Below are 13957 nucleotides of genomic sequence, written 5' to 3'. Positions count from 1 at the left end.
CCCTTGCCCAGAATATAACCCAGGACCCTTCAGTCCGCAGGCCAACATTCTATCCACTGGGTCAAACTGGCTAGGGCACCATCTCCCTTTTTTGATGGTGGTGGGGTATTCAGCAAGCAAACAATAGCACTAAACAGTTTTGATTTTTAAATTCATAGTTTATGGATCCCATTCATCCATCTGAGGTCCACTACCAGATAAAAATCCTACAATTATATTTAGTGGCATTGTGTAATACCAACTGCAAAAGACAATACCATACATGTTCAGAACAGGACTACTCCCTCTAACTCGCCCTGCTATCCTTTGCTAGCTCCGGAAATGTGTTGGTACCAGCCAAAATGAGAGTAAAAGTGACTACTAGCAGGACCACAATCAGGTTTCAGCCTCCCAGCAGCCATCTTTTTTCAGTTTGTTCTAAATTTTTTACTTTTTAAAAAATTGATTGCAGAGAGGAAGGGAGAGGGGGAGAGAGAGAAACATTAGTGGTGAGAATCACTGATTGGCTGCCTCCTGTATGCCCCCCATTTGGGACTAGCCCACAGACGGGGCATGTGCCCTGATGGGGAATCGAATCATGACCTCCTGGATCATAGGCCAATGCTCAACCACTGAGCAACACTGACTGGGCTCCCAGAAGACATCTTGATCTATAAAGGAACCTATGAGCACAGAAAACAAGCCTTTTACAAACTGAAACCAGCTACTGTCCTGGAAAAGCTAAGAGGCCCAGGGTGAAGTTTAACGTGAAAATACATTTTAAAATGTAAATTGAAAGCTGTATTAATATACTCAAATTTAATGGTTTAGGTTTTGAGGGAACAAAATTTAATGAAATTTAAATGGCAGCAGAGCCCTAACCGGTTTGGCTCAGTGCGTCGGCCTGCAGACTCAAGGGTCCCAGGTTTGATTCCGGTCAAGGGCATGTACCTTGGCTGCGAGCACATCCCCAGTAGGGAGTGTGCAGGAGGCAGCTAATCGATGTTTCTCTCTCATCGATGTTCCTAACTCTCTATCTCTCTCCCTTCCTCTTTGTAAAAAATCAATAAGATATATTTAAAAAAAAAAATAAATGGCAGCAGAAATAGTAAGCTTCCCCTGGACACTTGTGTGGTCACCAGCTTTTATCTTCAAATATGGTACACCTTTCAAAGGCAGGAAAGATGGTCACATTGAAGGATACTGGAGAGATGAAAGCACAGAGAAAGTTCATGGGGGTGGAGGGGGGGAGGCGTTGTCCCTGAACCTTAATACCTTACTCTCCTTCATCCCAGCTACTGACTGACTCAAATACAGTTAACACCACAAAGTAAAAAATACAAGGACTGCTGGTTTTCATGCAAAGCCTCAGTAGCAATGTTAACAAAAAGACCAATGAAGTGCCAGGCCATTACAAATACCCCATTGAGAAACTTAGCTAGTTGCGTCATTTCCACAGGCTACAATCCTTTCAAACTAGCTGACTGTGCTCCCAAATTTTAAGTAAAGCTGGCCTGTGACATCCTCCCGGTGAAGGACACCTGGAGAAGAGGGTTACAAGTTAGTGCACGGAAAGGAGGAGGGAGTGAGGGTAGAGCACCAACAGTTACACCAGGTGTTTGCTTCTGCTAACTTCTCTATAAGTTGAGCCCAGGTGCTTACAGGGTCTGATCTATTATTACTAGTTTGGCTATTCTTGAAATTCTGGCTTCTCTAGAATGGAAAATGGGCTCCATTCATCCACCTCATGATAGCTGTAGGAGCCCACCTGTTCTGGAAGAGTCAATATTCTGGCCTCAACAGCCACTGTGTAACACTCCTAGGGAACATGCCATTGGAAAGAGGAACCAACAAAACTGAGTACTGTTCTGTGGCCCAATGTTAGTGGACTATCAAGAACAAAGTAATACTCAGGCCACACTATTCTTACAGACCTAGCTCAGGGAATCTGGACCAATTTACATCTTATATATAGATATAGAACCTAAAATTCTATAAAGACTGGGAAAACTAAGAAAATATTAACAATGTCTTTATTTGAAATCCTACTAAAAACAGGGTGGGACAAAAGTAGCTTTACAGTTGTGAATATGCGAAAGTTTATTCTTGTGTTATCATTTATTAATTATTGTATTATTTTCCATACAAACTGTAAGCCATGTTTTGTTCCACTTTGTATATAGAGAACAGGTTTCTACTTAAGACCCAGCTACTTTTCCCTAAGGAGAATTTCTGCTTCATCTACTGACAGGGTCTTCTATTAAAAAAAAAAAAAAAAAATAAGGAAGGAGGGAAATGCTATTATTTGGGCCATAACAGCATAGAGGTTATTCCTTCCTTCTTTGACCACTATTTTCTCCCCTCCCCCAATTTTACTCATAAACCTCAACGCTTCCCCCGCCCTACATGACTGAAGTAATCTCCTGGGCATGCTGTCAAACTGTGCTGTCGTGGTTTGATGCCACAGCTAAGTGCTGACTTGGGCTGCTGAAGCCTTCCAGTTATACCCACAGTGACCTATTTAGGAGTTGAACGTACTTCTCAGAGACAGAGAACCATGATTTTTCCCTTTGGCCCAGTTTTCTTCCTAGATGGTCCCTAATCAAAGAACGATCATCCTAAAGACCTGAATGTGTGCACAAAAATGTTAAGATATTAGAAAAGCTTGTATGCAATAAGCACACAAGCCTTTGACATGAGCTCTTTCCCATAACTTAAATTGCAGACACTTTACTTACTATTCAGCTTATATCCACAACACCTAAAAACTACAGCCTGCACTCAAAAATGCCTGATATTATGGAATTAGGCGTTAGAATTTAGTTAGAATTGCTAAGTGTCATCTGTGCCAGGCAAAACCGTAAGGGCTACAGAGGGATAAAGTAAAACAAGAAAAAGCAAAACAATGTTTATAAAAAGGCCAAAATTAGTGCCAAAATTCTCCCTGGTTTAAAATGCTCTTTGAAAAAAATGGCAAGCAAGCTCAAAGAAAGTTGAATGTAGTAAACCTATGTATAGAACTATGAAAAGTTACAGGTTTATACACATTTAATGGTGTATAATTTTCATAATGCATTTTAATCAATAATTGATGACCGTCAATGGAAAAAGTACACTGTGTAGAGTGTCCCTCTAATGTTTCCAGAGTTTCATTAAAACCAAGAATCAGTAGAACTCTACTGATTTAATTCCCATGTTCAGTGGACGTGGGAACTAAAAAGCTACCAGCTCCGTCACAGCTCATAACTGGTGGAAAGCAGAACAAGAGTAGCTCCACAATGCCCAAGTTTGTAACATAGAGACTTATCTAAATCCACTTGAAGTGCTGTACATTTCATTAGCTTCTTGCAGACATGAGAAAAATAATACTCAACATCCCTTTGAATATCACAGTTGGATAAAAGCCTGTAAATGTGCTTGTATTGTCAAAAACAGGATTCCACCCTGGAACGGGAAGCTTGCTAGTAACTCTGAGCGGTTCCCCCATTCCTGCCTGGACTAGAGGTGAAGTGATGTCTTTGGATTATGGTTAAATTCAAACCCTGCAGAGTCCTTTTTTGCTCACTCAAGCTTATTTCAAAAAGAGCCTCATGCAGAGCCTAAATCAGTGGACTGATGGCTTGGTTTAGGCATGGAGTTTTCCTCTGCCCTGCAGTCACTCTCTGTCTTTTGTCCTTTCAAGACTGGGAAACATTTTCTGAGAGATATGCTGTACAATTTGTCAGAAAACAGGGGAAGGGCAAAGATTAAACACCAAAGCCATTAACATACAGGAAAGCAAATGTAATTAAGAGGGAAAGGAATGGTCACTCCGTGTTTGTATTTTTTTAATTGATTTCAGAGAGGAAGGTAGAGGGAGAGAGAGAGAGAGAAAAACATTAATGATGAGAATCATTGATTGGCAGTCTCCTGCATGCCCCCTACCGGAGATCGAGCCTGCAACCCGGGCATGTGCCCTTGACCAGAATCGAACCCAGGACTCTTCAGTCCTTAGGCCGACGCTCTATCCACTGAGCCAAACTGGCTAGGGCACTGTATGTCTGTATTAACAAAGGTACCATCCACTTGGAAGAACCCAGACATAATTTCTGTTCCCCAAACAGTGTTTATCTTTGCACATTCTCATTTGTAATATCATTAGTACTATGCACCCGTGAGCAGAGGAAATGGGTCAGCCTCTGGCTTTCAAGTACAGATGCTCCTTGACTTAACGATGGGGTTAAATCCCAATAAACCCATTGTAAGTTGAAGCTATTGTAAGTCGAAAATGCATTTAAAAAACCTAACCCACTGACCATAGCTTAGCCTAGCTGGTTTCTACTGAATGTGTATTGCTTTTGCACTATAAACAAAAATCATAAGTTGACCACTGTAAACCAGAAACTGTAGTTTAGTGAGCATTTAGTACACAACTGTAAAAGGGAAAGGAGCTCTTTGAATGAGTTGAGTTTTTATTAGATAATTTTATCAACCTGTAAGGTGTACTTGGTATTTGCTTATTGTGAATTCACCAACACTCTATATAGTAAGTAGCCAAGTTCCTCTTTGCTGATAGGTAAAATCAATGATTTCTCCTTTTATCAGTGTCTATTGTTTCCTTCAGTGTCTTTTGCCTTCCACACAATTGTGCTAAAACTTCATCTTTATTCTTATTTGCTGAGACCTAGATTTAGAAATAACCTTAGGTTTAAAAGATAAGGATTTTGATATCCATAAGAGGTAGGCAGAAAAAGGAGTCACCTTATTCTTAACTGTTCTCGAGTCATGGGAAAAGCAGTCAGCTAGTGACCTGTGCATGCGTGCTGGGCATGGTGACAAATCCGCAATACCAAAGTGCCTTTCTGAAATTTGGTCTAGGACTTGCACTGAATACAATGTCCTCCTCTTTCAGGAAACTGGCAGGGGGACAGCTGTACTCTTGTCCTATCTCTTGGGAGGATAGCATTATGCAGAGGTGCTCTTATAAGTGTCACTCATTCAACGGCAATGCAGCTGGCCATGTTGTACTCCCTGGGGACTCTAAGTAAAAGGAAAAGCACAGTGGAGGTGGGAAAACAACCCCCCCCCCCCCCCCCCCGCTCTGGTCACTTAAAACTCTGGTACCTTAAAATAATGCATTTCCAGGAGCTTGTGCTACATTATCGTAAGTCCATCATAACCCCAACCAGAATATTCTACTAGGGTGACCTGCTTAACTATACACCCAAGGAATTGTTTTATATGTGCTAGTATAAAGATGGATTTCAACATTCTTGTCTATAACCAAAAGCAAACAACATTCAGCTTCATCTATATTCTATTGCCCTGTCTCTTGTAGAAGAAAAGATGTACCCATTTCTGTTAATTAGCAGGACAACTGCATTTCTAGGTAACAAAAAAAATCCTCTTGGGAACATCAAAGCAGACTGTTTCTTTTTACAAGTTATATAAAACCTGCAGGCAAATATTCTCTCCCTATTTATTGCTACTTGGGCTTATATAAAGACACATATAAACAGGTGAGTTCACCAATGTACAAAAATCTTTTTGTCCTTGTTAACTGGTTCAAAAGACAGCTCATTAATTGATTTGAAGTTATTTCCATCCCAAGCTGTTACCAATCAAACTGAGGCAATTAAAATCTTCCTCCTTGCCACCGGTTTGGCTCAGTGGATACAGCCAAAGGGTCCCCGGTTCGAGCATGTACCTTGGTTGCGGGCACATCCCCAGTAGCGAGTGTGCAGGAGGCAGCTGATCGATGTTTCTCTCTCATTGATGTTTCTAACTCTCCTCTCCCTTCCTCTCTGTAAAAAAATCAATAAAATATATTTTTTAAAAAATCTTCCTCCTTAAACTAGGAGCCCCCATGTATGAGAAGTGCCTATACACAGAAATTTTCTATTGTGGCTGGTGGGTGCTGGGTGGGCATCCTGCTTAAGGCAGGTGGTGGATTTTTTTATATTTCCTCTAGGGTAACTTTCAGCCTTAGACTTCTTTGTTGAGAAGGATCACTCAGAAAAGTTGAAACAGCAACACACCAAAGCACATTGTAAGGTTCTCTCCACTGAGATGCACCATCTTGACTGCAGTTCACAGAAGAAACAGTTTACTCACTGTCATTACATAGGTTATACAGGCATAGACATTAACCTGTAATTAAATCTACCATCTTTCTCTAGGTAAGACTCAAAAGTTGAAAAATAAAAAGACAACCCATAAATTGTGAGAAAATACTTGCAAATCATGTATCTGACAAGGGACTTGTATCTCTAGAACATATAGAAAAACCCCTTAAAACTCAATAAAAAAACAACAAAAATCCCAATTAAACTTGGACAAAGGATCTGAATAGACATTTCTCCAAGAAAATATACAAATGGCCAATAAGCACATGAAAAGATGTTCAATCTCATTAGCCAGCAGGAAAATGCAAATCTAAATCTCAGTGACATAGCACTTTGTACTAATCAAGAAGACAGATAATGCCCTAACCGGTTTGGCTCAGTGGATAGAGCATCGGCCTGCGGACTGAAGGGTCCCAGGTTCAATTCCGGTCAAGGGCATATGCCTTGGTTGCGGGCACATACCCAGTAGGGAGTGTGCAGGAGGCAGCTGACTGATGTTTCTCTCTCATCGGTGTTTCTAACTCTCTATCCTTCTCCCATCCTCTCTCTGTAAAAAATCAATAATATATATATATATATATATATATATATATATATATATATATATATAAAGAAGACAGATAATAACAAGGGTTGGTAAAGATGTGGAGAAACTGGGACCCTCATACATTGCTGGTGGGAATGTAAAATGGTGCAACCACTTTGGAGAATAGTCTGGCAGATCTTCAAAGGTAAAACGTTAGAGTGACTTAGCAATTCCACTCCTGAATATACACTTAAGAGAAATGAAAGCAGATGTTCACACAAAGAACTTGCACATGAATGTTCATAGCATCATTATTCATGATAGCAAAAAGTAGAAACAACCCAAATTTCCACCAACTAATGAATGAATAAATAAAATGTATTATAGCCACACACAGAATAGTATTCAGCCACAGAAAGTACTGATAAATCCTACAAGGATGAACCTTGAAAACTCATTGAGCCCTTCTGAGTATCACTTGCAATTTCATTCAGAGCTTACCAAAACCCACTGTTTCATTTAACACAGGACTATTTGAATCCCTTTTCAGTCCAAATCAAATAATTTTTTATTTTACTTTATTTTTAAATTTTTTATTTATTGATTTGAGAGAGACTAAGAGAGAGGAGAGATACATCAATTTGCTGTTCCACTTATGTATGCACTCATTAGTTGCTTCTTGTATTTGCCGTGACTGAAGATCAAACCTGCAATCTTGGCATATTGGGGACAATGCTCTAACCAACTGAGCTACCCGGCCAGGGTGCAATTTTTATGATTTGGCTGTCAAAAAATTCTTTTGGAGACATACTTAAGAACTTAAAATAAATACAAATGCATCTCCATATTAAAAATAAAGGCTGTGCCTAAAACATGTCTTTACACATTTACACATGATTGAGGAGTATTACCTCTTTTCCCACTTTTAATACTTCCCATGCTTCCCATTTTCAACAAAAGCCATCTGAGTCACAAACATTTTGTGAGCAAACAACTCATACCAAATATTATTCTTATATTTTTGAACAGTGATTATCCTTTATCCTTGGATTAAAGCACTCATGTAATAAGAATTAGTCCCTGAGCCCCATCATAGGTTTACAAAGCATACATGTGATATTGAGTTGAAGGTGATTGGCAATGGACCCTCCCTGTTTGAGTGGACCACTTAAGAATACTACAAATGCAATTTAGCAAATGCAAAAGTAAATACATAAAATACACATAAAACCAAATTAGGTTTATTGTTCAATCATTTCACTACTGAGGGGGCAGAGTAAGGGGAGGCAGTCCTGATGCTGCCACCTCCAATTCTTCAGTGCCAGGCTTCTAAGCACTTACAATGTCAGAAACTACAGATTCATAAGATAATGTTAACATAAATGTATTTTAATTAATCTCTTGCCTGACACTATTCTAATGAGGAGCTAAATACAACAAAATCAGAAAAACCACCTCTTTAAAAGTTCACATGGCAAATAGTTTCTGTAAGGCAGTTTTCTACTCTATGTGTGAAACCTTTCTTGTTATGACTCACTGAAAATTAAATATGCAAAACTCTAAGCTGAGCTTAGTTTTGCCTGTGCACAGAGACCTTTTTACTTTCATTCTTCGAAAACCTCATTTTGGATCTTGCTGCCAACACCAGAGAGGAAAGCGGCCAACAATTCCAAATATAACATGCGGAGGCAAATGCTACAGAAATCTGTCTGACGGGAAGCAACCATGCTGAGGTCTGCTGAGGTAGACGCACTTCTTAATCAGACCATTTTGGTCCCTCAGTCTGGAGCAAAATGCCATGAGAAAGCAATCAGAGGAAACCATCCAGTTTCTAGTCAGCCTCATTATCAATGCCCTATGATACTCTATCAGTAAGAATAATTCTATCCATCTCAAACAGAAAGATGGGTCAGTGGCAACTAGAGCTCCATCAGTTATTCTAGTATTTTTTAAACTGATGTTTTAGGGACCAGTCCACGGAGACCAGTATTTTCAGAAGGCTCAACTTATGGCATGATAATTATAATAAAGGTCAGGCTCACCAGGGAACACTTAAAAACATATCTCTTTCCAACTCTCCAGGGGCAGGTTTAGTAACCCCTGCTACCACTCTGAATAATTGATAACCAGTTAAACTTGGATAAAATGATTATACTATCACTTAAACAAATATGAAAACATCATTAGCTTCTCAAGTTTAATTCTTTAGTGAGTTAATGGTACTGAGTACAGGAAAATTCATTTCCTCACCCAGATCATTACAGAAAACCCAAAAATAGGACTCCCAGTCTAATTGGGAAAAGGACTGTTCTTCATATAAAGCACTGACCCTGAGACAAGACAAGACAATTAAAACAGCTTATTTGACCAGTCATTTCCTCCAGTAGTTTATCTTAGAAAAATCCCTGGTGGTGGTGGCTGTCACTAAACCCAGGAAGTAAAGTTTGCCTAGAATTACTTCTGGAACATTTTACTAGATCCGGTTCACTGTGAGGCAAGCTGGCAAGGCGCACTGGAGACTGAAAAATGACTTGTCTCAGAGCCTTGAATGGAGACCCACAGTAGCACTGCAGTTAGGACCTACGGGGTTTGCAAAACTCCATCTTCACTCTTGTACATTCTGTACATGAGGAAAATTATCACCCTATGCTTACCTAAATAACCCAGGCTTAGCTAGTTAGAAAGGGAAGCAAGAGAAAATATAAGCATACCTTCTAACCTCATTCCCACATGGGTCAAGAAAGCAATGGGACAAGTTAAGGAGAACACACTCAGGATCGAAATTTTCTGAGACCATTAAGTAATTGCTGGACCTAGCCACTTCGGTTGAGATGGCTAACGAAGCACTTCACTTGTGCTGGAAAGAGCCTAGGCTAGGAGGCAGGAAAATGGGATAAGCCACACTTAAAACAAGGCTTCCTGTTTTTGTACCACTATCTAGAATGTTTTGTGATTTATATAATAACTCAGATAAGTTAATGGTACATTTAGTACCGGCATCTTCAAAGGGGGAACTGGAGATGTGAAACAAGCCCTACCTCGTTTACTAGGATTCTCAAATCTCTGATTACCAGTTCCCATTCATGGTCTTATAAAAAGTATTCAATGAAATGCACAGTCTGGCAAGGCTGAATCTCACCAACAGCTAAAAAAAGTCCTCCCCCCTCTCCTCTCTGCTAAAGTGGAAACTGCTAATTGTACAACTTGACAAGATTTAGACTCACCTAATTAAAAGATTCAGAGGTTAGATTTTAGAGTTTAAAAGTCCAATGTCAGGCAAAACAGTACACTTTTCCAGGACTAAAGTTTCTAATAAACAATTTCAGTTTTATTAAACAAACGAGACTAAAAACAATAAAGAGCTTATCAAATTTTCACTCAATATGGTTAACACTAACTTTAAGAAGTTAGGTAAAACATTAAGCCATATTTAAAATCAAGCAATCTACAATTCAGTCCTGGTGTATGTATTAAGTAAGCACAATAAAAAAATGTAAGCAACTGGGAATAACTTGTAAGAAACGCAACGTATTCAGGTAAAAACTGTTTCCATTGGCAAGAACAGAACAGGAAACTTGCCGAGATTTTTTTTCTCCAGGTGAATTACAACTTATAGGATAAAAAGGATAAACCCACAGACCCTTCCTACTGGTATTAGTCATTTCATAATAAAAATTTTAAAGCTAGCAGCAAAGCTTCCTCCAGGATAATCATTTTTGTTTCTGCAACATTAAAAGCCAAGATGGGGTGCCCTCCTGGACAAAAGTATTTTGGGAATGGTAACTGGAGCTTTCTACATAACTTCTGACCACAGACTTAATTTGCCCAGGATCAATCATCTGTTTAATAGGTGTTCCAAAACCTGCAATTAGTGTAAGTATACAATAGGTGCTATTCCACAAACTGAAACATGGAATTTGAATAGAATTGTGTACAGTCCTAAGGAAAACCTCATTAAAAAATTTTTTTTAAACAGGGCTAAACAAGACAACATGAAAAAAACGGGTGGAACAAACCGCCCCTCTCCTCCCCCCTCTCTCTGCAGCCTGTCTCTTTCCACAACCGCCCATTCAGTCAACTGTTGCTGAAAAACAGAATGAGACCCAATCTGGGTTCTATGAGCAAATTACGGGGTTTTCTGTGGAGGGCAGAGGTGATTTCTCCAGGCAGAAGCTGGAGTATAAACTCTTCTTGGCCTGACTGTTCAGGGCTGAGCTGCTGAGGAGGATCAAGCATCGGGCCATCAACCCAGGTCCCTCCCTCTCTTCCCGTGGTCTCTCCCCTCCCCTCGAGTTCAGTAAGGGGGGTGGTGGTGTAAAAAAAGCGCACAGCTTCCCATCTCTCCGCTCCTTAAAAATGTCCTTGCGGAGCCACCGCATACAATCCAGCCCCAGCAGCAAATAATCTTGCGGTGAAGGGTTCGCCGATCCAGAGCGGATAAGTGAAATCGGCGCCCAAGGGCAATTTTAATTGTCTAACAGGGCCCGATTTCCTAAGAGGCGGCAGCACGGGGCGGGGAAGGAGGAGGCAGCTTCGAGAGGCAACAGGGGGCAAGCGGCGGCAGAGAAAGGGGACCAGAGCGGTGAGATCCCAGCCTCGGCCTCCGAGGAGCTTCCGCAGAAAGGACCCAGGGGCTAACCCCACCGTTCCCCGGGAGGCGTTTGCAAATCATATATGCAGCCAAAATGGCGCTGAGAATAAAAATATAATTTAAAGACAGGTCGCCATATTGTAAACAGAGAGACAGAGAAGAGGCGGACTCAAGAGACACCCTCCATGCTTTCTTCTACAGCCGCAAGCGCCCGGACGCCGGGTCCCGGGGTCTGGACCTGGGCAGCCCTGGCGGCCGAGGGCTCCGCGCACCCCCCCGGAGGAGAGCCCGGCCCGGCCCGGCCCGAGCCCGAGGGCGGCGGGCGCGCGAGCGGCACAGGGCCCAGAGCTCCTCCCCTTCCTCCCCGCCACGGCCGGCCGTGCCCGGCAGGCTCAGTCCCGGCTCCCCGGCGACTTCCAGTCCCAGACGGGGCTCTCCTCACTCCTCCCAATCCCCACCTCGGGGTCCGGACCCATCGCTGCTCCCCACCCCCACCCCCCCAAACGGCCAGAGCCCTGCATACACCTGGGGCCGGGAGGCGCTCGCCCCAGCGGCGACAGAAAGGCATCTAGCGGCTGCAGGCGCCCGTTATTTGGCAGGCAGGGGTAGGCCGGGTGAAGGAATGTGCCAACGAGGGTCCACCATGGGGCTCCCAAGGTGTCCGCAGACCTTACCAGCACTGAAGGTGGAAGGCGGCAGGGCAATGGTCACAGCACAGGAGGTCACCCCCTTCTTTGCAGCTATCGCAGCTGTCGTGGTTGGTGGCCCTGCCGCTTCTCCGGGGTTCCTTCTCAGGCTTCCGACTCCGCTTTTCGGCCTCGTCCGTCTTGGGGGGTGCCAGCAGCGCTTGGATTTGCTGCACACACAGACACACGGCGTGTGTGCACACTCGGAGCTCCCCGGCTGCCCGCCGCCCCTCCGGCGCGGCTTCTCCGTCACCCACCCCTCTCCCCCCTTTTGTCCTTCTTCCTCCCATCCAGGCTGCTCCCAGAACCTCTCGGCCCCCGGAACCAGGGGGAGCCCACCCTAACCGTGTTCCTGCAGCACAACAAGGAGAGCAGCTTCTTCCAAATGGGGAGAATCAGGGTAGGGGGATGGGGAGAGGGTGCGCGGTTCCCAGCTCGCCACTTCCTTGTATGGACAGTGGGGGACTCCAAGCTGGGCTCTGGAGAGGCCTGAAGCCCGGTACCCGGGCGTGCTGGGGAGGGGGGTGGGAGCACAAAGGGGCCGACCAGAAGGGGGTGGGGAAGCCCGCCGGTGCAACGAGATGGAGTGGGTTGGTGCTTCGGGAGAGCAAATCGAGGGCGGCGGGTGGTGAGGCTGCTGCAAACGTCCTCGGAGGCTGCGCTCGGCCCCCTCGGATTGCAAAGATGCGAGAGTCTGGGTGGAAAGAACCCCCCTCCTCCCCCGGCCCACTTGCGCTTTGTGGGGCGGAGGGCGGAGGTTCCCTCCCGGCGCTGGGGGAAGGGGATGAGGAGGGCTCCTCTTACCTCCATCAGCCCCCCTGACGTGTCCAAGTCGTACACGATCGTCTTGGTCTCCATTTTCTCCCACATTCATCCACCTCCCGGGCTGGGCGCTTTCTGCTCGGGCCCCCCCAACCCCGGGGGGAGGGGGGAAGCGGGAGGAGGGGGCGCTCCTGACCCCGGTCCCTCTTCTTTTTTCTCAACACAGGTCCCGACTTCCTTGCCCTGGCTCCCCCCCACCCCCCGGCCCCCAGTCCCCGGGATGGCAGCGTCCTCCCTACGGGCCGTGAGGGGGGAGCGGCCCCTCAGCCCCGGCCCAGTGGCTGACTGCACGGTGGGTCCCGGCTCCGGGGGTCAGGCCTCGGCGGGGCCTAGTCCCACAAGCTAGAGCCGGCGCTGGCGACCGCTGGTCCGGCAGGGAAGGCTGGCGCGCGCTGCCATCCCGGGGTTGGGGGCTCGAAGGGGGGGTGAGAGGTTAGGTGAGGTTGTGGTACGTGAGGTGACTGCGGGGAGGGTGATGAGGGGTGGTCCCCGGGCTCCGCCTCTCGCCGCCGCCGCCGTCTGCGTCCCGGCTGCCGCGCACTTGGCGCAAACTTACCGCGAGCGCCCGCAAAGCCACCCGCGCAGGCGCCCGGGGATCGCCGCTCGCCGCGCGCAACCGCAGTGACAGCCGGCGGCCGGGCTCCCGCGCAGCCGCAATGAGGGGGTACCCCCCAGCGCGCAGCCGCGCTGGCATTCTTCTGAAGCGCCGAAACCCTGGCTTTTTTCCCCCTGCGCCAGCGCACTGAGATAAAAGGGCGGGACCTGAGGAATCGCGCAGGCGCCTGGGAGAGCGCGTAAGGGTCACAGCGCAGCCGCAGAAACAGGAGTACGCTTCATCCATTGGGGTTTGTATATGGACCGAGAATACGCTGTTCCTGCGCAGGCGTGTTGAGGATGTTCCTCTCCCGCCTACAACACAGCCAGCTCTCACGCAGGCGTATTGTCACCTGCAGGCCCTAACAAGAATGCTTCTCCTTTCGCCATTTTGGTAACGGGATATAGACTATCATGTCCTTGGAATCCTCAGGCATGAACAGGAAGGATAAGGTGTGATGTTGGCTGGAGCTGGTAGGCTGTTGGTGACAGCAGCACTCCCAGGGATGTTGCGCTGGACTGTTTGGTTCCAGCGCCAGGTGTGGCTGGACCAGGCGCCATATTCTTAAAGAGAAAAGAAAAGCCATTGCGATGGAAAACGATGCTTTTGGTGTCGGGTTGGATGGCTCAGTTCCCATTTCCCTCCCGTTCCCCA

General features: G+C 45.2%; 1 protein-coding gene across 2 annotated transcripts in view; it reads right to left on the bottom strand.

The window, feature by feature from the left end:
• Nucleotides 1-13277, bottom strand: part of PHF12 (PHD finger protein 12) — a gene marked incomplete at its 5' end in the record, with an annotated part of 42158 nt that extends 28881 nt beyond the window's left edge. The window contains 2 exons of one of the 2 annotated variants that reach the window (XM_081109900.1): nucleotides 11875-12056; nucleotides 12691-13277. In XM_081109900.1, coding sequence (XP_080966026.1) covers nucleotides 11875-12056; nucleotides 12691-12756 — 248 coding nt within the window. Of the gene's footprint in view, nucleotides 1-11874; nucleotides 12177-12690 lie in introns of those variants that run through there. The other variant, XM_081109899.1, reaches the window with a different exon arrangement.
• Nucleotides 13278-13957: the final 680 nt, after the last annotated feature.

This window comes from Myotis nattereri (assembly GCF_964212035.1).
Source record: "Myotis nattereri genome assembly, chromosome: 16".
NCBI classification, from domain to species: domain Eukaryota; kingdom Metazoa; phylum Chordata; class Mammalia; order Chiroptera; family Vespertilionidae; genus Myotis; species Myotis nattereri.
This window is presented reverse-complemented; position numbering and strand designations above follow the sequence as displayed.